Source organism: Zonotrichia leucophrys, chromosome 3 (genome assembly GCF_028769735.1).
Source record: "Zonotrichia leucophrys gambelii isolate GWCS_2022_RI chromosome 3, RI_Zleu_2.0, whole genome shotgun sequence".
Lineage (NCBI taxonomy): Eukaryota > Metazoa > Chordata > Aves > Passeriformes > Passerellidae > Zonotrichia > Zonotrichia leucophrys.
Window position 1 is genome coordinate 56,097,499 of NC_088172.1, and position 26,669 is coordinate 56,124,167.

The 26,669-nt window shown below is 42.4% G+C and overlaps 1 protein-coding gene and 1 long non-coding RNA gene across 12 annotated transcripts in view; both read left to right on the forward strand.

The window, feature by feature from the left end:
- The window catches only part of NHSL1 (NHS like 1), a 181,019-nt gene extending 164,738 nt beyond the window's left edge, over window positions 1-16,281 (forward strand). For 8 of the 11 annotated variants that reach the window (XM_064708316.1, XM_064708318.1, XM_064708325.1 and 5 more), the window contains 3 exons: window positions 994-4,407; window positions 4,943-5,072; window positions 8,500-16,281. In XM_064708316.1, the coding sequence (XP_064564386.1) occupies window positions 994-4,407; window positions 4,943-5,072; window positions 8,500-9,223 (4,268 nt within the window). In that variant the 3' untranslated portion in view covers window positions 9,224-16,281. Of the gene's footprint in view, window positions 1-993; window positions 4,408-4,942; window positions 5,073-5,484; window positions 5,537-8,499 lie in introns of all 11 variants that reach the window. The other 3 variants (XM_064708317.1, XM_064708319.1, XM_064708328.1) reach the window with 2 other exon arrangements.
- A 706-nt stretch (window positions 16,282-16,987) lies between these two features.
- LOC135445604 (uncharacterized) overlaps window positions 16,988-26,669 on the forward strand; it is a 40,474-nt gene continuing 30,792 nt past the window's right edge. Inside the window, exon 1 of the long non-coding RNA XR_010439559.1 lies at window positions 16,988-17,169. This is a non-coding gene — a long non-coding RNA (uncharacterized LOC135445604). The remainder of the gene's footprint in view (window positions 17,170-26,669) is intronic.

Sequence of the window (26,669 nt, forward strand, 5' to 3'; positions counted from 1 at the left end):
GCCTTACACAGACTAATTTTAAAGCAATCCTCCGCTTTGTGATTTTAAAAGGCGGCTACCAATAAAATTGTAAATTTAAAAGAGCCCTAAAATCCTTTCTCTTGACCCAGTGATAACTATATATTGAACTAAAACTGATTTCCATTGTCTTCAAAGTTGGGGGTTGGGAGGAGTTATGCCAATATGTGATCATTCCTTCTTTTAGAAAAAGTGATAATTTTTTTATTTCCTGATGGTGCTGAGGACGAGACAATCATCAATACCAGCCGTTTCTTTTCCCCAGTTCTTACTGTTTTTCCTTTATGATAAATAGAAAGTAGTTGTACGGAGAAATGTTACCTGATGGTTTTCTTTGCACTGTTGGATAATGCTTATGTGAATGCTGCTACAGTGTATGTCTTACTTGTGGTAAAACAATGCATGTTTCCATGTGTTAGCATTCTTTCAGACAAATTGCAGGACTTGGAGAGCTATCTGTGTCTCCTGAACATTTTTTTGTGAAGTGTAATGCTTGTAAAAAGTAGATCCTTTTATTCATATTAGTCTCCAGATTTCCTTCCCCCTTTCTTTATTGCACGAGGCATTAGCATGGGAACACACTTCACGTTTCTTCACGCAGGAGCAGGCTTTTGTCTGTTCCTGCTGCGTTGCCTACTGGAAGTCAAACACTACTACTTGGTTTCTGACACAACTGATTACTATGGAAATTATTACCATGTCATAAACAGAGGATTTCATGTGTCGAATGTGCAGCAGGAACACAGACGATTCTGTAAGCAGAAGGTTCCTGGTAATAAGGAAAAAGGGCAGAGAAATGCAGAAAACAGATTATGCCTCTGCAAAATCCATTGCTGCAGATTCTTCTTCAGAAGGCATAAGCCTGCAGGAGCATGGGGATCAAGCAGTTTGCTGGGTTGCTGTATTTTTTAAATGAGTGAGAAGATAAATGTGAATTTGCGCTTCAGGAAGTAATTATTTTATTTTTGACTCCAGCAGTTGGTACTGGCCAGAGTGATTTCCGAGGGCATTCCATGTATGTCCCAGATCACTGTTCCACGCTAGGCAGACTAGACAGCTACCGCTCCGCCATGCAGCGCTCTGAAACCAAGGACACCAGCTGCCAGACGGAGGAAGTTAAAGTTGTGCCCCCTTCAATGAGAAGAATACGAGCACAGAAAGGACAAGGCATTGCAGCCCAGATGTCCCAGTTCTCCAGCTCATCTGGAAACATGTCGGTGATGAGCGATTCTGCTGCAGTTATATTTGCCTCTCGCCAAAATAACGACATGGGTTTTCACAGCTTGCCTCGGGTTGGTGCGAGAGTGTCTCTGCAGTCCCTAGATGAGACACAGAGCATGATGTCAAGGCAGACGGAAGACATTGCTGGCACCTTACCCCACCAGATAAGTAAATTGCAAGTGGATGATAGTGTTGTGCATCTGAGGAGTAATCCCACAATGGGGACCCCGTCAAGGCCGAAGTCCCAAGAGGTGAGAAGCTGTGACAGCGAGAAGTCCTCAAGCCCAGCATGTGTGGTCTCTCCTCATGCTACTTACTCAACAAGCATCATACCCAATGCAACGCTGTCATCCTCCTCGGAAGTTATCCTTATTCATGCTGCCCAGAGTGTTGGATCATTGGATAGTAAAATGTCCGGCTCTGCTGCCTTTCCAAATCCAAGAGACAATCCTGCTGCCAGCAGTGCAGTAAGTGGGAAAGAAGATCACCATTCTTCAAGTGGTAACTGGAGTGAGAGTAGCTCCACACGTCACTCACAGACTTCAGATACCATCCCATCTAACACTGTCATGATGCTTTCTCTCGGTGACTCCGCTGTCTCTCTGAGCACTCCTGGGAATGCAGAGGCTGGGTCGCAGAGCATGAGCTACAGCTGTAGGAACACCGCTGCTTTAGCAAGCCCTTCCCAGGACAGCGATGGTCGGAGCGAATCCAGCTACTCTGGGGAGCGAGCGCAGGCAGCAGTGAGCAGCACGGAGCATTGGCTGTACAAGTCTTCAGAGAGCAGTGAGACCCCTTCACACAAGGTGGTTTGTACAACACCAGGCTGTGCCACGCCCCGTAGCAACCTGAGCAGCAGCAGCCTGGAGAGAACGTCAGTCAGGGATGATTCTACTTCCCTGTATTCTGTGGACCATGATGGCTATTATGGCTCCATGCATATGGACTCTGGACTGAAGGCAGACATGCCATGCAACAGTACTAATGGTTTTGAGAACCCCAGAGACAGCGTGATAAATGTCTTTGAAGGAAAGGAGAAGAAGCTTCAGGATGATCACTCAGGCCAAGGTGACAAATCCCTTGCAAGAAACATCTCACTGAAAAAGGCAAAGAAGCCACCTTTGCCACCATCCAGAACAGACTCACTCAGAAGGATTCCTAAGAAAAAAGCCCAATCCAATGGACAGATACTTGATGAAACCCTCATTGCCACTCTCCAGCATTCTCTGCAGCTGAATCTCAAGTGCAAAAATGGCAGCTCCCCTTCCCAGAGCCCCTGCAGTGATTATGAGGATCCCTGGGTGTTGCGCTCACGCAGCCAAAGCTCGGTCAGTGCGAGCAGCAGCATGATGTCCACCACTGCTCCAAACCTGTACTCCATCTGCACAGTCACTCCCTCCCAGAGTGAAACAAGTAGCATAAAGTCGGAGTATGCTGACCAGTGGGGTTACTACAGCGACTATGCTGCGGTGGCAGATGACCAGGTGAAATCTCCCGTGACCCATTCTGCCAGTACTTCGTCTGCTCTCAGCGATTACAGCATCAGCCACTTCAGCGATGGCTCAAGGGCTTCTGTGCCACAAGTGCCCAGTGGACTGGCCAAACCAAAGAGTGCTTCTCCGGAGAAATCCCACCGCGTCACATCGCCATCGAGTGGGTACTCCAGCCAGTCCAACACACCCACTGCGCTTACTCCAGTGCCTGTACTTGTAAAGTCTGCATCATCAGGAAATGGGAAATCCAAGCTGAAGCCTAAAGTGCCTGAAAGGAAGTCCTCTCTTTTGTCTTCAGTCTCCATGTCTTCGTCGTCCACTTCTCTTTCTTCTAATACATCTACTGAAGGGAGTGTGAGTGTGAAGAAACTGGACCCTGCCCTGAGCCCTCCTGTGGATTCTGGTGCACCTCCACCACCTCCTCTTCCAACATCTCAGCATTGTCCTGAGCTTTCTCCTCCTCCTCCTCCTCCTCCAGCAGAAGTAATGGATCTGTCACCATTGTCGACCTCTCCCACATTCCCCCCTCCTCCGCCAGAAGCCAGTGCAAGTTCTGCCTTTGCCCAGACTGTTCCATGGTTTCCTCAAGAAGCCTCCATCAGTTCATTCTCTTCCCCCGTTCCTCCTCCTCCTTCTTGCCCCTTGGCTGTCCCACCACCAGCCCCTCCGCTTGATCCCAAAATAACAAAAGGTGCAGCAGCAATATACCCACTGTATTCTTTTAAGAAACGCAACCAGGAGGATTCCTGCTGCAGTCCAGTGAAACAGCCACTCAACAGGCAAGATTCATCAAGACCTGTGATGCCATTAGTAACCACCAAAGCACTGCAAATGGTGCAGTTGAGGTCTGTGAAAAAATCGACAGAAGGTGAATCGTCAACTGAATCTGCTTCTGAAACCACCTCTCAGGAGAAGGGTACTGTAAATTCATCATCACAGTCTTTGCTAAAGCCATCTCTCTCACTAAAACTCAGTACCAGCTTAGGCGATGAGGAAGTGAAAACTCAAGGCACCTCATTTAAAAATGCAGTTCAAACACTGTCTCGGGGTTCTCCTCTCATTCTCTCTGATAACACATCTGTACTTGACAGTGATCAAAAGCTTGTGAGTGCAGTAGGTGCAAAGAAATCTTCTGAAGATGATGCTCTGGGGTCAGCTACTGATGACACACCTGAGTCTTCAGTGCAGAGTGAAGACCTCCCTTCTGGCATGTCACTTCAGGGATCACCAGCATCTCCTGACAAAACTCAGGGTGTATTGCCAAGCAAGAAACCACCTCCTATTTCAAAGAAACCCAAACTGTTCCTTCTGGTTCCACCTCCACAGTTAGACCTTACAGTGGAGAAAGCAGCTGAAGTGGGTGATACTGCCAGAAGCCCAGCTACGAGAGACGCTGTGCTTGCACACTCTGAGGAGGCGAGAAATTGTCTTACAGATGGACTGGGTTCTAGCGAGATGGACTCTGGCAGCCTGGTTCCTGAGGGAGGAGCTGCTGGATTCACCTTCTCTGAGACAGTGGGAGCGAATGCCTTTGTGGTACAGCCTGCTGCATCACCAGTTCAAGAGGAGCCCAGGCAGGAGGAGCAGTCTGCTTTTGATGAAGGAAGCAGTTCAGGCAGCAGCCAAGACAGTGGCAGTAACACTGACGGGCACCCGTCTCAAGAGAACGAAAGTGGTGAGTCTCTTTTCTCTGACTAATTCAGATGCAGCAGTAGCTATTTTAAAAGGTGGGGATCCTAGCATTGAGGTGGCATTCTGTAGAAGGCAGATCTTCTTGTGATTGTTACAACTAAAACAAAAAAAGTTGCAGGGATCTGATTAATATTGTATGACATTTCATAGAATTCCTTTCTGACTTCTCATTGTTGCAGACATGGAAAGAAAAGGATGCTTTATTTAACCACGCTAGTATTAAAGCATGCTATGAAAGCAGTTAATCTCTTAATACTGGTTTTGCATTTTAGTGGAAATGCTACAAATTTTCTTTTGTTACTGTTCTCCGCCTGTTATGCGTGAGCAAGCACAGGCGTGTATTTCACGCGCTGCAGTTCCCTAAGCAAGCGTTGATCTGAAATCACAGTAATGTCAGTGCTGCACTCACTCAGTCCATCGGATGCTTCTCCTTGGAGGCAGCAAGGGCTGGTTTCAGGACTGTGTGCCCGTGGGGTTTGCACGACACACTGACTGTGCTGTTCGTTCTCTTTGCGTAGTGGAGGTGTTTGAATCAGACACAGCCAGTAGTTCATTCCTGCCAAGCAGTGGTTATGGGGAAGAGACAGACGGAGTGGCAACACCAGCAAGACCAAGGACTACTGAGGATCTTTTTGCAGCCATTCACAGGTACTGTAGAAACTGCCCTTCCTCTACTGTCAGGTCCAGTAGGTCTCTCAGAAATAAATTTAACACTGTTTTGTTGAACACCCAATTACAACAGTCATGGCTTTTAACAGAAAGCACATATTTATCAACTTTCTACTAAGGCTGTATGTGAAAAAGATGAGGAAAAGAACTTGCATATAATTGTTTTATAAATGTATTTAATACATTCTGAACTAAACCCAACCAGATTAAATGGATGTAGATTATATTATAAATACCTTGCCCTTTAAAATATCAATTTACATCTAGTATTTATTGTACTGTTCTCAATCTGCCATATTAACTTTACTGTTGCTTTTTCTGTGTATCTTTTTGTTTTCATTCTTGTTCTTCTCCATCTCTTTTTACTCTCTTCGCTGCTTATATGGTGCAGTTTGGGACAGAGGCTCAACGCTAATGCTTCATGGCAAGCGTGGCTGAAACTGGCAAGTAACACAACATGTCAGTCATATGGCAAAACATATGGCAAACGCTGGATTATAGTTTGCCATAATCCAGCCTGAGGTCGGGTATTTTGTGTCAAACTGGTTCATGAATGGAATGTGCAGTACTGGCTCTATTGTTAATGGCATTATTCATTTCCCTTGAAAACAGAATCATGCCGAATGGCAGCTAGATTTATGTGCTGTTCACGTTAGGTGCTGAGGAAGAAGAAAGCCCGAGAAAGCCCCAGGGACAGGAATCCTAAAGGCAGAGCCCGGAGCGGGTCCCTTGGAGCGGCGCTCCCGGAGCCGCCCGGGCCGGGCTGGGCGTGGCGACAGCGCCATCGCGTGGCTGCGCTGCGCTCTGCAGGCCGCAGAGGGGCCGCCTCCTGCCCGGGAGTGGGGAATTATCCCGGCGCTCACTCCCTCTGCACAGCTGTGCGTTGGGAATGAGGGACGGGAAGAGAGCGGCTGCGAGGCTGCAGCATTCTGGATGCAGATACTATGTTTTTTTCATTTTTTGAAACAAGTCTTTTCCAGACCTTACAAAAACTACATGTATATGATACTGACTTTTTATAATTTACTGTTAGCCCTTAGGACTTGGCCTGTGCGAGCCATTCTGAAAACGATCTGTTGCATTCATGTTGCATGGCACTCTCTAGAGCTGTGTCAAATCTGGCTTAAGAATGGGGTATTCTGGCCAGTAGCCATTCTCCTTTGTGTATGCAGATAGAGAGTGGATTTCTGTGATATGCACATATTTGTAATTCATTAGTTTGTGGGGAAATGGACAATGGAACTGGATGTGACATACTTAGAACTGCTTGACGCATTTTTTTATTACGACCTTGCTTTTGCTGGCTTTGGACTTTAACCACTTTCTTCCTTGGTTGCTAATTAGTAAAAAAAGTTTTGGTTTTCCCCCACTGTTTCTAAGAGATACTACTTCAGTAATTGGCACTCTTGAATGTATAATTTGGAGCAAGATAAGAAATTTAGTAGTATGTGCATTAAGGACAGGAAGAACAGTCCGAAGTTTTAAGTCATAGTTTTGTTTGAACATATATTCTGTCTGTGTCTGAAAAGCCACCAAAACCAAATTTGGTTCTTAATTTCAAGTTTCTTCCATAATTCATACATATTGAGAAAAGCTGGCTAGGTGCTGACAGCAAACTGGCTGCTCTGCACTGCATTCACAGTCTTACCAGATCACTCCAAGCTGCGATAATAGTCTTTCTGTGCAGATCCTTGCAACTGATTTTTTCTTTTTTTAAGTTTAATTGGGGTTTGGTAACAGTACAGCCCCCAGCACTGCAGTGTTTAAAGATACCCACAGACAGCCAAAACCGTAATGAAGGAAAATCTTCCCTGTAGCAAATGCACACAAGTGTTCACATACAGACTTGCAGAGCATCCAAGCACCAAAATCATCGGCTGCCTAAGGCACAGCTAAATCTAGATGAGGTTCCCACATCGGCTGCTCCTGAAGTCATCCTTCTCTCTCTTTGCTGTTTTCTGTGTCCATTCACTCTCAGGCTGAATGGACATTGGTATTACATTCTTACTCCAGAAGGACAGGTGGAGGCAGCAGCAGCTGCTGAAAATAACAGCTGGTGCAGCTGCCTGTGGGGGCATCACAAGTGAGCTATGCATAAACTTCACCACTTAGGGGAGAGCCTGGATTGCTCCAAAGTCTTGGCACAGCCTATAGCAGTGTCTGTTGCTGCCACCTACTCAGCTGATGGATCCTGCTTCTTTGTTTTCAGAGGTTTTTTAATTATCAGTAGGCTGCGATGCATGAACACATTTGAGCTTGCCTTGGCAAAATCTCAAGGCTTTTAAGAAAGTAAAGGTAAAGATCACATTAAGTAGAAATCTGTTTTACAAGGGGAATGGTCTGGGTTGAACACATGCTTGATAAAAATGAATATGGAGTTTATAGGATGATAATTTTATATCTCTAAGAAGTCTGTTGACTTGTTTTAAGCTTCTGCCAAAATACCATATTTAAAATTAGGCTTTATACAATCCTTTTTAATTAATTCTTGCTCAGTCAGCAAAGAAACAAAGCAGCTGTATTACAGCTACTAGGCATGTACATTTCTTTAAGATTTCTAGAAATGTGAAAATGGGGCAGTAAAAGTCCAGTTTCCACATATTCCCAGTTCCATGGTTATCTCTTAATTTTTTTTGGTGTGTGTGTTGTCCCTGCACTTCACATCTAAATAGACAAACACTCCGCTCTTCCATTTGGAAAGATAACTTTCTTGTCAGGAAGTTGGTCTCTCCTTCATTTAGTTGAAAGTTGCAATGACAGAGCACCAACATAACTGTGAATTTTATCTGTGCATATTGAGAGGAGCTGGAAAGGTTTTTTCTGGATTTATTTGGTATTTGGATTAGGGACAGGGTTTTTCAATAATTTAATTTAGAATTGTCACATGTGGCTCCCTTTGCTTTGCTGTGTCCCTTTTTCTGAAGGAAAGTGAACTAAACTACACCTCAAATTCTCCAGAGAGTGTGAATTTGTAAAATGAAACAAAACAAAACATACTGTAGATGGCGTATTTTGAATCAAGTCCCCAAATTAACAGAAAAACAGCATGGAATATAAATTTGTATAGCACATCAGTCTGAGCAGTTGAATATTGACTCCAGAAAGCCCGATTCACTAAATTTAATAAAGTGTTTTGAACATCAGTATTGCCAGTTTTAGTAGTTTCATTGTTCCAGATCTGCAGAAAAAGAATAATAAACGTATACCTTCAATACCTGCATTAGTGCCTGTACAGTTCTGGTGGTGTTCTTACTCATGCTTTAGATTAAGATCACTTCTCCCTTTTCCCTGTCTCTGCTTTAGCTTAAATTCATTGTCATCTCTCTAAACTGAGTTTAATTAGAGGAGGTAAAAATTTTCATTTTTGTGTCATCCTCTTTTTTTTGTGTGTGTGTTTCAAACTCAGATCCAAAAGGAAAGTCCTTGGCCGTAAAGATTCTGAGGACGACCGTACCCGCAACCATTCTCCGTCGCCCCCCATAACTCCCACTGGTGCTTCCCCAAACCTAGCTACCCTCAAACAGGCCGGATCTATCCAGAGGAGCGTTCGCAAGAGCAGCACCAGCAATGACAACTTCAAAGCCCTGCTGCTGAAGAAAGGCAGTCGCTGTGACACCAGTTCCCGTATGTCCGCAGCAGAGATGTTGAAGAACACGGACCCGCGGTTCCACCGGCCGAAGACGGACGCCCCCGCTGACCTTTCCGACAGCCCTGCCAGCTGCTCGCCCAGCAAGAGCAAACGGGCCCAGGAGGAGTGGGCCAAGAGTGAGGGCCTGATGCCAAGGAGCATGTCCTTCTCTGGCACGAGGTACGGCCGGTCACGGACACCCCCGTCTGCTGCCAGCAGCAAGTACAACGTCCGCAACCGCATCCAGAGCAGCCCCATGACTGTCATTAGTGAAGGAGATGGGGAAGTGGTGGAACAGTCCGAGGGCAGGGTCCGGAGGACTTTGGAAGAGCAGCAAGAGGGGCAGCTTGATATGTTTAACAGTGATGAAATGGATGTGAATGACTTCCCGTATGCTGAGGAGGCAGGCTGCAAGGAGACCTTGGATCCAGCCCATGTAGACTTAATGACTCAACCAGGTGCTTCAAGGAAGTATCTAAACTCTTCAGCTGAAGAAAGTTAAAAGGCAGTGTGACAAAAGGCGTTGGATATTAGTCTAGAAAATTACAGGGACTAGATTCCAGAAGAAAGCCCAGACCAGGACAAGAGCATTTGGCTGAGCATTTATTCCACGAACTGCATGTGTATGTTTAAATGCTAAAGCGACGATGGTTCTGCATGGTTGGGTTGGGATGGGGAGCACTTGCTTTGAATGAGTGGTCTGTGGCTTGAAGAATGTTAACAGTTGAATTTTTTGTGTAAAGCCTTAGAAGTCCTCTTGTGGGGTGGGATGGGGAAGTTTTCTCAGAGTCTGTAGGGGTGTGAAGTTTTTCTTTTTCTTAAGACTGCAGTTGTGCAAGCAAAATTTGGGAATAAGCCTGAAATGCGAAGGCTCCTGTGGTACAAGCTGGACATTTGTTTCAAAAGCATTGTGGTAATGCAGCGTAGTGCATTCGTGGAGCAGAGGGGGGCACAATGAGGCACATTCACCTCTGAGAGAAGGTAGCAGGGTTGATGCTGGGGTTACATGGCTCCTTGGAGGAGTATGGCCCAGCGTTTGATGAAGCATGTCCTGCTCGAGCAGTGAGCTCACCAGGTTATGGATTGGTCCAGGGTACTGTACTTTTAATTCTTTTTCCTGAGGGAAAATGAACTGTGTAGTTAAGGTGGAAAAGGGAGCTGATTTTATAACACACTACTGGCTGCTGTGCAGCCACACACCTTCACTTGGTGAAACACACATTTCCCGGTGAATTGCTTCCTTGACTGGAGTATTCCCTTAGAGAACTAGAACAGCTGGATACGTGTGGAGGGTGCAAGCAGACATCAGGAAAGTGGGAGATGAATGAAGCCAGAATTTGGAAGGGTTGCTGTCATGGTTTAGGAATGGTAATCCCCAATTTAGTGTTCCACCACAACACTCCAGACCATGTACTCACTCACTCCCCTCTCCTCTTACCTCTGCGGGTGGCTGGGGAGGAGAATTAGAGGCGCAAAAGGTGAAGGTTGGGGACTGATAAAATAAAAATTCACTGGAAACAACAGTGAAGTAAGAAAATGGACAGTAACAGTGACAATGCTTAGAGCGTGCACGAAAAAGGTGAATGGCTCCCAGGTGACAGAGCCCGGTAAGGTGTGACCTGCTGCCCCTCCTCCTTGTTCCCAGCAGCGTTGTGAGGTGGTGTAGAGCAACCTCTGTGTCCTGGCCGCAGCCCTGTCCTGGCCGGAACCAGGACAGTTGTGTTTCTGAATTAGAAAGAGAAATTTGACTTGCACTACAAAGCTGTAGGTGGAGCCCGTCTTTCAAAACTGAAATTTGGGAATTGTATTTTGCCGGAAATCTGTCTTTCATTTGTCAAAATGGGGAGACTATTACTTTGCATCACTTGAAATACAGATACTTGCTAACTTTCGGTTACCAAAGAATAAGTTACGGTTACTTTCCTTTTTGATTTGCCTGCAGTATTGCTCTTCTTTTTTAACCTTAATAATTTAGTGACGTTCATTTTTATTGTATATTTTACAGATAATAAGAACATTTAACGGTTTTCCAATTGTAAAGAAGACCATTAATTAAAACTGAAATATTGGCTGGAGTTTTTGGTTCTTGGTAGGAATGGAGCTTTTAATTTTTAATAAGAATTTTGCATCATTTGATGGCATGCGCAGTTTTTGTATTGTTTGTAAATATTGAAAGTTGTTAAAATATCTTTTGATCTCCTTACCGTAGAATTTTTACATTTTTAGATTGCTTTTAAGAAGAAAAAGCACTCTTTGTAGATTATTTATTTTAGAGAAATATGCTTGTAATCTCTTTCTTCAATCCTTTACTTGTTAGTTATGTAAATTTCAGGGGCCTTCGTTTAACTCTTCCCTTCACAAGAGGGGAATAGTGCTGAAAATGCTGTGACTTTGCTTCAATAAAGTAAAAGCCTGCCAGTTGCCATATTGTCTTTTGAGTCGATTAAAATCTCCTTCAAAAGATGTGTCCCACAGCGTATGGCAACCCATTGAATGCCATCATCCATGCATCCACCTACTAATTTCCAGTTTTCATTGCAAAATTTACTAATTCACTTTAGACACAACTAAAGTGTACTCACACATCCATCCCATTTTGGTATCTCAGTTCTGAGACTAAAAAAATTTAAATAATCCTAAGCTTTCTCCAGTGTCATGTGAGTGTTTCTACTACTTCTGTCCTACTTGCAACCTGTCCCAGAAAACTAAAGTTCTTGGAGAACCAGATTATAAGCAGAGTGAGTGGGAAGTGAAATGGACAAGTTGAATCCAGCTGCACTCAGTGGAACAAGGGTGTATCAACTGCTGCGCAGCAAACTTTCTACCATTTTCATATGATAACTATATTGAAAGAGCCATTTGATTTTTTAAAATTAAAATAAAACCTAACTGGATAAAGCAGATTGTTTCAGATATTGTTAATATTGAACTACATTCTGTTATAAAGAGGTAGCAGTGGTAGAGTGTTTAGCACTAAACATCTTGCCAGTGTTGCTTTGCTCTGTCTTGCTCACCTGATCTCATAAAACATGAAAGGACCAAGTCCTTTTCACAGCAGCTGCTGTCCCTTAGAAAGCCATGCTAAATGCTAGCCAGTCCTCGTGCCCCCATCCTGACAGGACAGTGTGTCACAAATAACACTCAGGCTTCCTTTATTGTTTACAGATGAAATCTAAGATGAATCATCTAAGTGAAAAATGAATGCACTGGGCAAAATTGTATCTCTGGTGCCTGCAGCTTGTGCAGCATTTGCAGCCCTTTGCATCGAGTGCCTGTAGGGGTGAGCATGGCCAGCTTGTTCCCTGGTGATGGACAGCTGATGCTGCCGTTGTTTATGGGCTGTGCAGGGAACTCTTGAGAAAAGCCTGGCTTACATGCACGGTGTCAGTGCAGGTAGGCGAGATTAAACTTGAATGTAGCACAGGCTGAATTTCCTCTCTGGCACAGACGGCCTTGATGCTCCTCTAAAACCCACATCTGGTGAACTTGGTGAACTTGGGCTAAGATTCATGTTTTGGCTAACCTGCAGAAGACAGTGTTTATGCAGCCCTGCTGATCTTGCTACAAGACTACATTTTACAGGTAGTGAAATACCTTAGGTGTGCTGAAATATGTTTAATGGTGCTAATACCACTTACTTTGGTAGCTGATGTAACTTTCTTACAGAGATGTCACCATGTCATCTCCCGCAGGCAGAACTGGTTCATTATTTTGTCACACTTAAAAATTCAAAGTTACTTCCTTAGACAATAATGTTCCTCCATTGGGAGGTTTTGCAATGAGGTTTTATTGGTCTACAAGTGTAGATTAAGTTTAGCAAGCCTCTTCTAAAGACATCCAGAGCAGAAGGAGAGGAGGGCACATATGCAGACTTGGTTGTGCTGAAGAGAAAAAGCAGACTTGTCATCCTGGTGCTTAATGCATCATAGTATCACAGGGCTTGTTTGGAGTTTACAGCTGGTCTACAGTTTGCCTCTAAAACGAGAATCTTTATTGAAGCTAGATGTGAGATTTATTTCTGGTGTCTGTTTTACTGGGAATGGTTTTCAGCTTCAGTCTTTTTCTAAATTCTGACATATATTAACTCATTTCATGTTTTGTTCCTTAATGTTCAAAGTTCTGCTGTCAGATGTAGGCAGCCCAATAATGTTGTGAATCTGTAAATACATTCACAAGGCCCTGGGGCATTTACAAGCCTTCACTGCTGTTTGTACACTGGAAAGGAGAACTTAATTGGAATGATGGAGGTTATGCAAGGAGCAATAGCTTGGTGAGAGGAGGTTTGGAAGGCTGCTGGATATCAGTTAAAAGATTTGGATAAGAAGTGAATTTGATGAAGACAGGATTTTGAGAAACCAGGACTGGGACGCTGGTTCCTGCATAAGGCTCAGTCTGAAAGAAGGCACTGGCAGAAAAGGTGAAGCAAGGAGATTACTGAGAAGTACAGCGAATGCACAGATTAAGGTATGGGTTGGGCAGGCTAGTGCAGATTCTAGATGGTAAAGAAGTTTCAGCAAGAACAGAGGAGAGAAAAAGGCAAAGGAACAATGGAATAGCCACAGGAAGGAGGAAGAAAAATTGTAGCTCATGTGTTTCATCCTAATTCAAAGGGTGTAGAAGGCTGAAGTCAGTCAAACGTGGGGGGAAAAACCCAAAACCCCAAACAATTTAGAAGAGGAAAATGAGCAAAATTGGGTGAGCTTAGAGAAGCAATAGTAGGCTGGAGTGAGGAGTGCCAGGAGACCTCAGGCAGCACTGGCTAGGTGGCCCAAGCACAGCTCTTGGGAGGGTTCTATAGAACCACTGTGCCTGAAGTCTGGAAAGAATGAAGGGGATTGGGAAGATCAAAGCTCAGACTGATTGTGTCTAATTTCTACCAACAACTCTCCATCCAGTGCTTCCAATGTACTGGGTACAGGTCTACAGACACTTGCATTGGGGTAACTTGCTAAACCTTCAGTCATTTCCTGGAGCAAACAGAGGCCACTCTTGCAGACACCACAGGGATGAATGTGTTAATACTAGTGCAAGCAAATAGATCTTGTTAGGTACACTTTGGATACCACAAAGTTCTGGAAAAGTCATTTATAGCAGCAGTCACTGTTGAAACAAAGCCAGTGCCACAGTACATTTGAGTGATTCAAAATGATGCATTGTTTGCTTTTCCAAGAGAGAATTAAAAGGATGGGCTTCAATGGTAAAACAGTGTGCTACATAACTTAGAGTGGGAATGAGGAATCATTTTACATGTTTTATTTAAAATAACTTCAATACTCACAAAAGGGAGCACAATAGCTTTATAATGCCCTTGGTAGCTGTGTGAGTTCCCCCGTTACACTTAATTTTCTGAATAACTTTTGAAAGTGATTTCTTGCATGGTCAAGACTAGAAAAATCTTCAGGCAAAATGGGTAACTTTCTTGGTTCAAAAGGGATGTTACCAACTTAAACTTTCTTGGTTCTAAAGGGATATTACCAACTTAAATCTGAGTACAGCATTAAAATCTTGCAACTACTCAGTGCTGGATTGTGACTGTGGTTATAACTGGTGTGAATTAATAAACACTCAGCAAAGTAAAATATAGAAATGTTGGATAAAGATGTGCTGTGTCATACACTATCCTGAAAAACTGGATAAAAGCCTTGATAGTGCTTCCCTGGCGGAATGTTGAGTACATTTTATGTTGCAAATTTAGCTCTTTGCAGTTGGGTTCTTTCACATAATGTGCAGCCAACCTTTTAAGGGCCAATCAATGCTTCTCCCAACAATGCTAATGGAAAATGTCATTGATTTTTAGTAGGAAATTGTCTGTTAATAGTGAATCCAAATGTGTGTGTATAAGCATGTGGGGAGGTATATAGAGAAGAAAATCCAGTCCCAATGTAGCTGAGTTGCTTCTGTCTGTAGTACTCTGGTCTATTTGTGCACCAACCTACAGTATAAAACCAGAATTGTTAGCTGCTGAAGGAAAAAAAAGAAAATTTGTCAGGACACATAAGGTAGCAATAAGTTCTGCGTTTTCACTACCTCTAGGAAAAAAAATGTTAAAAATTTAGGTTCTGTGTTTAGATGGTAAAAACTAATTTGTGAGGAAAAAATACGTAAATTATGAAAACAAAACCACAAAACAAAACAAAACAAAAATCTCCAGAAAACCAAAAAATTCTAAAACATCACAAGATGAAATCCTGGAAACAAGAATAGAAGAAACTACATGAACTGTCTGCTATCTGGAGAGGAATGTTGTTCATGTGCATCTTGGTAGTACACTAATGTTTTCTTTTTTAAAAGTCAAATATCTGTTCAATGTACATTTTCCAGAAGAAATTACAGGCTATTTCCAGCAGTCTCTTCACACTGGGTTGCAGAAAATGGACACACAAATTCCTGCCTTTGGGAACTAAATTTGGGGAAAACCTCTGATTTCTAGGTCAGTTTAAAAGAGGGAAAGAGCATTCCAGTGACACAAGAATTCAGTGCCCAGTGCAGCATCACCAGCTGAGAAGCTGCCTTAGTAAGACATGGTCCCATCCTTCTTGCCTTAATCAGGGTGTTGTAATGTGCTGCCTGGAAATGGTGATTTTGCAAATTGCTGTGCCATCTGGAACTACAGTGTAGTCCAAAGGACTTAAAAAGCAAAGGCCAGGTTTATGTAGTCAGTGCAGCGGTCACAGACTAGGAAATTATAATGATTTTAATGTATTTACTTTTTTGTAGAGTCCTGATACAAAACAAAAGTACATTTCAGCAAGGAGATCCGAAGGAAAATGGATGCCCAGGGAGCACGTGGCTGTGAGCACAGGTCATGCAGAGTTGCACAGAAGTCCAAGTTTGAGTCTAAGGTAGCTCAAGTCCATTGGCAAGCCATGGATAGACAGTATCAAACCACTGGTGATCCCAAATGAGGTTGGCATATTCCCGTACACAGCACACTTGGATCTTCTAGGGCAAAGATCAAACAAACAAATTCCACAGAAAGGTCTCTTGTGATGAGATACACAGAGGAAAAAAAGTACCTCAATGTAATATTCAAGAGACAGCCCTTTATTTATTCCAACACAGAACATTAAGCCTGATTTCTCCATTTGCTCATGCGTTTTCTTGCAAAATTGGTCAGAATTTGAGACTGTGGCATGTGGAAACATGGAAAGTAGTTGATTGGTTATTTCTAAGTTAAAAAAACCACAAGCAGTACTCTGGTTTTAGACTCTTAAGCACAACCCAAGGCAAGCAAGCTGTGTAACAAAAGTTTTTTTTTTTTTCTGAAGTGCAGCTTTGAAGTCCAGGACTGACTGCAACAAATTAGTCATCAAATACATGGGATGAGTTTCTTGCATAATGTGACAATCTCATGTGGAGCCATGTTGGGGTTTGGGAACAAAGAATCTAAAACATTACTTTCTGTGCCACAAACTTGCTCTCTCAAATGATCACCAGGGTCTGGGAAATTGTGACCTCTTTGAGCTGGAAGTCCATGTTAGAAATTATCTAAAATACTTGCTGACAAATGAGGGAAGAAAGTGTCTTGACAATAAACTGAAATGCCTTGCTCAAAAGTAATTCTGGTTGTTGTTCTTGTTTGTTGGACTTCTCCTCCTTTGGATAAACCATGTCATCTATTAATTCTTGTAGAGTGCCTTAGCAGTACCCTTTCAACAGGTATTTCAACAGAAAACACCTTGCTAGCATCAAGCTGTGATCCTGGTATGTCTTCTGGAAAACAGGTGGCCCTTAGGACAGAAGACAGCGAATATTTAACAGCTTTTCAATGAACAGACTGGCAAGATAAATTGGTAAGATAACTGGCTGCACACCTTGATTTGCACTTAAGAGCCTGATGTCCTGAGAGACTCTACCTCAAAAGTAGAATTCCATCAAATAGGGCCTAATTTGGAACACTGGATATTAATCTTAAATTTTACCTGGTAGTCTTCAATTCTGCTTTTTAGCGGCCTGTAACTCTGAGAAGATACTGGAATGTGGGATTCAGTTTGTTTCCTTCACATTTGCAAACTGTTCAAGCCCTTCCCTCCCCTCCCTAGCTCCTGCTGGCACAATGTTTTTATTGTGATGTGAAGAACCAACGTGGGATAATAGCAGAAGACTGGTGAGGAGGATTATAAACATGCTGGAGTGACTTGCAGCTGGGGTGTAGAAAAACACATACATCATACTAATTGTTGTTTAGCCTTGTGTGTTTGACAAGTAGAACATCTGTGTTTAGATAACATAAGCCTGTGAGAGACTCAGAGGCACCCTATCACACATGCTCGAGATTCCTGCTCTGCTTCAGGAAAGATCAAAGCACGGTGGTAAGATGCCTGTGTGGATCCCTGATAAACAGGCAAGGACAGCAGGTTTGGTGATCCCCTAGCACTGCCCAAGCTCTGTGGTGCCTGTGTCCCTCCTGTGTGCCTCTGCTGCTTTGGGGATCCCCTGGTCGGTGAGGTAAGGGAAATAAATGTCATCTTTGTGTTTCTGTGGTTCTTCCCGGGTCCTGCCTGTGCTGACTCGCACAAACAAGCAGGGAAAATATGTGACTAGAGAAAGTAATACGTAATCTGATTGTGGCCTTGGTCAGATTAAAAAAAGAAAAATGTGAGGTTTTGTGTGAGAATTACCCCAGTGAATGCCTATCGTAGGAGGGTAATGACTATTGCTGTATTGCAGGCTAATTCAGATCAGGTTTTGTCTCTAGGCAGCACATGATTTAGTTGATGAAAGTGAATAATTAGTTCCCTAATGCAGGAAAGTAGGTACTTTATCCAAGTTTATTATTCTGGAGATTCCCTTTGGATTGTAGGGACACAAACCATTTGACAGCACCACACAAGTTAGTCCACACCTGGCAGACCCACACATTTCACCTCTTTCTCCAGCAAAGATACCAAATTCCAAGAGATTAATTCCATTTTTCTGGTGTTTGAGTGGCATTAAGAGAAGACTGCAAGGGTGGATGCAGATTGGATGTGCACCAGGCTCATTGGGGCACCACCAATATTGTCATTCCTTCAGAAGATCGGGTGGGTAAAAACAGCTCAATGACACATAGAAATTAGGCAGATCAGCTAAAAAGTGTGGCATTCAAGAAAGCATCTCTCTCTATGGCTTGTTCAAAGTCTGCATTTGCTCCTTTAATTCTGCAAATAAATCTATCATAACTTCATTGTTCTGCTGTAGTTATGAGGGCAGCAAAGTACAAACACCAGTTTTTCTGTACCTTTTTTGACTTGTTGGATTCTCTGCTGCATCACAGAGGGCCCACTGCAATAACATTTTCACCATATTTATGGAGAATTTCTTCTATGTGGGTTTTCCCAGTGTCTTACAAAAGCTGAATACTACAGTCCTTCCCAGTGTTGTAGTCACTTCCATTGAAATTTGAGTTTCCATGAAACTGAAAGAAACTTTATGCTTCTGAAATTACCTGATTTCATACAGATCTCACAGGATGGAAGAGCCAGACTCAGACCCCATGCAGCACAATCATGGTACATTAAAGCAGTTTTCTGAGGAAACCTTGCTACCCAGCACACCCTTTTTCTCATCTACAAAGCAGGCTCCTTGTGACCAATCCAAGGTTCATTCCTTTAGATGAACCCAAGGAAGTACATCTGAAGGGTCCCTACTAATCCTGAATGCTTGCTACAGAACAGTAGCAAGGATTCAGATGTTCCTGTCACAACAAGATGTTCCTGTCCCTAAGGGGTCTTTATTCAACTCACTTGTTTTCTCCTCACAGAGAACTGGGAAGCACTAAGCTTACTCACAGATGGGCACAAGAAAAGACACAGCTCCCTGTGGAACTGGGAAGACTAGGCTGGGTTGTAGAGCCAAGTCAAAGTCTGGATCAGCACTAGCCCCTAATTGAAACTGGCCAGACTAACCAGGTTAAATTTTGTCTGTACAACAATTGCTTAAGGTTTCCTTTAAGTGCTGAGAACCCCTTGACTGTTCTGCAGAAAACAAGCCACAGGTGAAATCTGATTACAAGTTAAAGTCAGTTTGTGAGGGAGCTTGGAAAAGCAGGATGAAAGAGACAGTTGCTCTTGAGGACATCTGTAATGCTGCGTCTTGTTTTCCCATGGCAAATATTGTTTGCTACAGGTACTTTTAAATACTTTTAAATTTGTTGAGTTACAAGATTTATTTGTGTTTTTTTGACTGTGACCTAGAACAGAAATAATTCCCTCTGTTGGAAGCATCCTTGCCTTCATAATATCATACCAAGAAAAATTTGTTGTTCAGGGAGCTATATCAAAGCTGAAGAAAGCCTGTGTACAGAACAGAAAGCAGCTATTTAAATCCTCTCAAAATGGTTGTAATCAAGTATGTAGGTCAAATGTTCAAGTTGCCTTAAACAGTATAGAAACTGTCCTATCATTTTTTATTATTTAATACCAATTACATTTAATCTGACATTATAATTTTCCAAGTGGTGTGAGCAGCGGAACCAGAGGATGCAATACTTCCAGGCCTGTTCAAGAGGAAGAAATTGGAAAGTAGAAGGAGCTGTGAAAAATGCCTCTGGTGAGCAGGGTGTGACTCTAAAGCCTTTGCTTTTCATTCTTGTCCTTAAGCTGCCTGCTGTAAGGGCTGCTACTGCCCATTATCTCCTGTGCCCTTGACTGACCCAGCAGCTGGATTAAGGGTGCCTTGGCTGGCAGCTGTGTGGAGGCTCTGGGTTAAAACTGGGCAGCAGTGGATTCTATGTTTGCCAATTACCTCTGTCTGCAAGGCTCCAAATCCAGAACTGTGAATCTCCCTCTGGGTTGCTGCAGCTTTGTGTTTAGTGAGTTAAGGTAATCTGTGCTGATGGAGCCTCGTGGCTGTGCAGCAACCTGCAGAACTCAGCAGGTACTTGGGGAGCCTTGCTAGGAAACTGGTGGCATGTCCAGGCTCTTCCCTTGGTGTTGGAAAAGGCACTCCTGACCCTTTTATGTATACTTCACTCAACTTTTGCCATCTCTAAGGCCCTGTACCTGCCCAGGCTGTTATCAGGGTGTCTGCCTGCCGCAGGTGCCCCTTGAGGAAGGTGCACAGGTAGGGGACACAGGAGTAAACACTGATGGGGCTGGGAGGCCATCTGTCCCCTCTCTGCAGAGTGCCTAGGTAAGGAAACTGAGACAAAAATGAGTAAGTGCTTGTCTGCTCTGAGCAGGCTTCTTGCCATTAAATATTTACATCTGTGCTGATCTGCCAGACACTTAATGGTTCGATACAGAGCTCTTGGACTGTCACTGGGGTCTCTGGATGGAGCTGCCACTTGGTCCAGCACTATTGTGTTGTACCCCTGGTGCTCCTGGCTGGCTTTGGCAGTTCAGTCTCATTTCCAGAAACTTGGGGGATGCAGGAGAACATCTCCTGACAGGTGCATCAGAAGCCCCAGTGCCATTTGGGGCAGTTGATCCCACACCAGCCCAAGGAGCCAGACATCATTCAGGCACTGGCAGCTCTGCTGCTACTGTGGGCAGAGCAGAAAGGGACATTTGCTGTGGAGCTGTCACAAACTGGGAGCGAGGCTGTAGGGTTAAAGAATAATATGTATTTTGCCAAAAATTATGGTTCGAAACAGTGTTAGCTGGAAAAATACCAGTTGGACTAGTCTGTGTTGTTGGCTACTATTGTGGGAATTTCTAAGAAGTACTGAATAAACATGTATGACTTTTAAAAGGGCTGGTACAGCACTGGGACAAGGGACCAGAGGAACAGGAATTGCTGGAAACTCTCCAAGGCCCATCAGCAGTGAAATCCAACCTCCTTCAGAGTAGCTGTTGAATGTTCTGGTGCCCAGTTTCACCAGTCCTGGCAAAAATGGGAATTTAATCTTTTTGTCTGTTAAACATGATGGGAAGCTACCTAATGGAGAGAAGGCCTTGCCAAGCTCCCCTCTTCTGGCAGCTGGGAGTGATGCCCAGCACAACTTGGGTCAGGGAAGCAGGTTGTCATTATCATGAAAATTTCTTTTCAGCTCTTTAAAAATCAGTATAATTGCTCTAAATGCACACCATTCTGGAAATATTCTTTGTTTTCTAACAAAAGTAGAAAATGGTATTTATTGGAAGTGAATGCATGTAGTGTAAATATTTCCTGGCACTCAGTCCCAGCTAAAACAGAAAATCTGTTAATAAACGAAACTGGACAAACCAAATTAATAAGTGCCTCCAACAACTGTGTGATTTGTTGGTAGTTGGAGTGGGCAATTGAAAAGAGTCCAGATAATTGTGAAAATGTATAGGAGGTGATAATCTTTTGAAGTGATGTCAGCTAAAGAGAGAGAGCTGTTCATGTGGAGCTCTCAGATATGGTATCTGGGCATACTTCATGCTTGTAGTTTACCTTGCCTGCCGTCCCTACAATTTCTATTTACATTATTAAAATAAGATATGCATGAGCTAGATAAAGAATAATGGATTAGAAAATAAGCCCTCTGACTTACAGGATAATCTGCAAAGTATAAAATGCAATATCAAGCAGTAGTTATTTCCTAGTTCTCTGGTTTATGTTAGGTCATGTTTTTAGAGAAAGAAAGTAGAATTTATTTTGTGTCTCTTTTATAGAGTCTGCCATAACAACTGGCACGCAGATCTAGATGTGACCAGAGTATTAACTTGCTACTTTTATAAAAAAAATATGTTTTAAGAGTCAAATACCTTGATGATTTTATTTTGTTTCCAGTAGAGGCCTTACTGGGCAGGTTGAGACCACTCAGCCTTTCCCTCTTACAGGTGGCAGTGGCAGGGCTGGGGCTGCTGGGGACGTGCACAGGGGCAGGGAGAGGTGCAGCACCTCCTGTGCAGCCTGGCACCTCTGACCCATCGATGCCAACCCTCAGGTGCCACCAGTGATGCTCCAGGGACACCAGGCTCCTCTGTCATGTAGCACCATGCTGTTTCTCCAGGTGATGATTTCTGGTAATGCTGTGGAAAAGAATCACTGTGAAAGCCCCAGAATTGTGCCAGACAGGACTGTACTTGTGTGGCTTCTTTTGTCTCTGAAATAATGTCCTCTGTCTGCTTTGATCTTCCTGATGCAGCCAGACACTGAAGGGCTGTGCTAATGGATCTGCTTTTTTTTTTTTTTTCCCTTTCATTGCATGAAAGCAGCATTTTTTTAGTTCCTTATGACCGCAATGTTTTGCTGCTAGAAACCACTAGAAATCAGTCTATTATAAAGAAATATTTAGGTTCTGCATCATTAACAGAAGTGAAAAAGGGGTGAGTGTTAGTTAAGACAGGGTTTATAAATAAGCTAATTCCCATCAAGTCTATGTTATTTTTCTAAAACATAGGTGTACAGATTTTCTGAAGAACCGTAGACCATACTAACATCTGAGAGTGTGGTCAACTGTGAGTTTTCCAAACCAGAATGAAAAGTAAAAGTGCCACAGAACTAAACACATGCTGAATTTTTAATGGTACTCTTTCAATTATTTGGCATGTTGTTGGTACACAAGCAGGGAAATGTGTTTGAATTTGTCTGGTTTACCTGCAGTGGAAACTGACTTTGTGCAAAGCATTTTATAATCACAAACAGATATTCCAGATTACAGTGGAACATAACATATAGCAGTTTTGCTCTCTACAGCCATGGGTCAGTGTGTGGAGGAAGTTTTTCTTTCTGTGTTGTCTTTTAGATAGTTGGCAGAAAATGAAAATAAAGCCAAAGGAGAGAGAAGTGAAAAATAGGAAGTCAGGGAGGAGAAAGCAATTTTGTGAGAGGCTTATTTCTGGATGGGAATTTCTCTTACCTTTTATCATCCTGATTTGTGATCTTTTTCACATTCCTTTCCTTTTAGGATACTTGGTGGTGTAGGGCAGGAAGAGTATGGCTTTGCTTCCTGTGCTTTGTGCTTGGAAGGCCACTACAGGAATTCACTTCGTTAGTATTCAAAGAACTGAAAAAAACATACATTCAGTTCTCTTTGTTTGAACCTGGAAAAAAAACCAAAATAAGAATCCAAAACACTAAAATAACTAAACATAACATAAAATAAAAGGTAGACCTGTGTAGGTGCCTGACATGACTGGAGAGGATTGCCTGTCTGTGCTCTCTTGCTTTGAAGTATTTATTTATGTCACAGAGGGAAATGTTTGAAGAGTTTTAAGGTAAGCATTCAAGAAAAAAATTAACAAGAATAATCATTCCAGAATAAAATAATGCTGACATTCTAGTGACAAACGAATGTAAAAAGGGCTGGATATGATAATATGATACTAATGGCACAACTTGTTTGAAAGGACGTTCGTAGTGAGGTAGGGGTTGGCCTCTTCTCCCAGGTAAAAAGTGACAAGAAGAGAGAAAAAATTGCGCCAGGGAAGGTTTAAATTTGACATTTGGAAAAATTTGTTCACTAAAAAGTTATCAAGCATTGAAACAGGCTGTCCAGGAAAGTGGCTGTGTCGCCATCCCTGGAAGCATTCAAAAAATATGTAGATGTGTCAGTTTCATGTTTTAGCAGTGAACATGGCAATGCTGGGCTAGAAGTCAGACTTGATGATCTTAGAGGCCTTTTCTAATCTCATTGATTCTATGATTTGATTCTATGAAATTCTGAGTATTACGGTTTTGATTGCTGCTTCTTCCTTAAACTTAATTTCTGACAGTAAGCTCTCATAGACATGATATTCCTGTGAAAAATCAGAAGTAAAACAACTGATGGAGCCAAACTAACAGACAAGTTTGATTCTCTCCCCTCAACAAACATGAAAGACATTGGCATTTTTCTACCTTTTTAATGAAAAGCTTGTGAAAGCACATTTTCACTGCTGTCAGCCTAGCCATGTATCCCAGAGCGTTCAATGAGGTTTTGCTGTCTTCACCCACACCCAGGTGTCTGCAGCACTGATTTATGGGCTGTGCCAACCTTGCTAGCCATGCCACTGAGAATGGCAGGTTGTCTTTGTCACAGGGGACACCTTCCTTGGGCTCCACACTCACATCCCTCTCCTGCTCTGCACAAGACCTCATTTTCCAAGTGATGAATGGAACTGCTTTGTGATGAAAGTCACGGCATGGCGTGATTATTTACTAACAGACTGAAATTAAGAAATTCCATCATTAAAAATTCATAGCTGTTTCACTTATGACAGTTTTTGGAGAGAGGAGTCAGTGAATAATTTATTTGCCATAAGCACTCAGCTTATCTTTATCTGATGGTTTTGTGCAATGTTTGTTCTTGAAAATTTGTGGAAAAAAACAGCAAAAAAGCAACATCAGAAAAAAACTCCCTCACCTAAATAAAATTACTCTCCTAAGAAGACTGCACACTCACTTTCTTCTATTGATAAAACATACATTTGTAAGAGTTTTCACTACTGGAGCATATATAGTTCATGCCAGTGGAGTTTGTACTAGCAAAAGTAGTTGTGTGTCTGCATTTGGAGGCTTTGCTCCCATAAGAACCCAGATAAAATCCTTTAAAGCATGGATCCTTTAAGCAAGACTTTTATTTTGGGAATAGTTCTTTCTTGACCGCTGCGATATTATGGAACTATCATAAAGAAATACTGTCAGGGTTTGTTTGGTTTTCTTTTTCCAAAGGGTTTTCCACTTCAGTTGGGTTTCTAGATTTCTAGTCCAGATATTTGTTACAGGTGAGGATCTCTCTGAAGTGAAATGTAGGCACTGAAATGCTTATTGTGCCTTCTCTAGACCAAGGGTTACTTCACAATGCCAAGCAATGACTATTGTGTTTTGAAAAGCACATTTTATCATTGGCAAGTACAAGGCAATGAGTCACGAGTTAGTTTTAAGTTCAGCAAAGATCAGGTGCCAAATGCTCCATCTATGCAGAAGCATGCTTCAATTTTATGTGAGATGTTGCTCTCTGAGATCCCACAGTGGCTGCAAAGAGCTCTGTCATCCTTTCTTCCTTTGGCTAAAATGAGACAGGCAGGATATTCTATTAATATGAAACTACTGTGGCATTATCAGAGATACATGCTGAATACTTTCAGTGGCTATCTAGAAGAACTATTTTGTATAAATTACCTGTGTTGTTTTCCATTAAATGTCTTTTGATCAAGAATCTGCGTGTGTGCAGGGTGTGTATTTGTCTTGCTCTGCAGAACAATGAATGGTGAGAGATTCTGGCAGCTCTCAGGGGGAGGACAAGCACAGAGATTGCTCTCTAAGCTTGTGAACCCCCTTAATGAAAGGGCCTGTATTGTTGCATAATTTCCTACTAAATATAAACAAGGGGTAGTGTGTACATAATTAATCTCATCAGTGCTCCTTAGTATTTTCATAATAGAAAAATGAATTACAATTACCCTTCCCATCAAGGTGAGTTCATAATTTGTATGTGTACTAGCAAATATAAGATTTAAACAAAAAAAAAAAAAAAAAGAAGAAAAAGAATCATGTGGCTATAAAGTACAATGCCAATGTTACAGTAATTTCTGTAACATTGCACATGAAATATCATAATAAGAAATTTTCAAAGAAGCAAAGAAATTTAAATTTTGTTCCTTGTTTCATATAATTTGGAAACAAGGAACAAAATTTACTTTGGTGTAACTTTAGGGCATAGGAACAGGAAAGGACACAGAGAAGACATCTAATCCATTCTCTGCTCTAAGCAGGAGCCTTCATCATACTGGAGAGACCCTTGTCTACCTTCTCAGTGTGTCCAGAGATGGTGCTGCCACTGCTTCACTGCACTTTCAGCCTACACTTCGCTTTTATAGATCTCTTTTCTGATTTAATCTTGCTTCAGTTTAAAATCACTACCACCAGTTCAGATTGGTGTAGGCAGGAGGTGTCCCTATTTTACTGTGTTTGCAGTTACCTTTTATGTAATTGAAAACTTAATGTCTCTCCTCAGTTGTTTTTTTATTGTTTTTTTTTTTTAATGGCCCCAATTCCAACATCTTTCTTTTAGATGGGACGCTCTAAACCTTCCCCTTTCAGATTACTGCAGCTGAAAAATGGGAGATCTTCCCACTGTACCTATGGCTGCTCCTATTGCCAGGCGGGAGTTCCTTTCAGGTCATGAGCTCTCTGCTTTGAGGGAGCATTCATTGGTTCTGTGCCTCATTTGAAATCTTTTCACAAAGCTCTGCTTTGATGCACAAGGTGGATCCAGAGGACCTGAAAGCTGCCCCACAACCAGTAGCACCAACAGCAGTAACCTGGTGGATGCTGAGATGTGTGTAGCACAGCCTGACAGGATCAGAGGCAGCTTCTAGGCAATGGAGACCTAATTTCGGGATATTTGCTTGAGAAACATTCTTTTTTTGTTTTTATTTTATTTTTTTTTGGTGGGCCATCTCTTTGGGGTGGAGATTTAAGAGTAGAGATTCCGCATATATTGAAACCTACAGGGACAATTAACATACAAGACTAGACAAATCTGTGTTGGAATGAGATAAGGGATACCAATTCCAGATGGAATAAAAACCAGTTTACTGGAAGGAAGAATTTAAGTCAAGGCAGGGTTTCTGTTAGTATGGATTTGAGCAAGTGTCTGTTTTTGATTGTCTTTAGCAATGCTAACAATCAAAGCTATTTCTCCAAAGCAGGATTTGAGATTTGTCCAATAAATACTGCATGAAACACAATCACTCTCTATATTCTTGCAGAGAACAGCATTTCTCAACTAGTTATAGAAGTATATCAATCTTGGTCACAAGAAATAGCAGTCAAAATTTTTCTGAACTGTAACTAAGGTAACTTGAGAGCAGTTTAGGATGATGAGCCCAGAGGCTCCACCCAAGTGAAGGGTAAACAAGAGATCATGCTGAAGAACAGCATAACTCATTTCAGAACACAATAGATCTCTTAAGATCTCTTAAGGCAAAATATATTCAACTTGATATGACAATGTGTGAGTTTTCAAGAATATCCATACAATTCCCCTGAAGTTAGTGGAATATTATCTTTGAGCCTCAAACCTTTGCACCTTTCCATTTAGGTACGTTGTTTGGGGCTGTTGCATTTTTCCA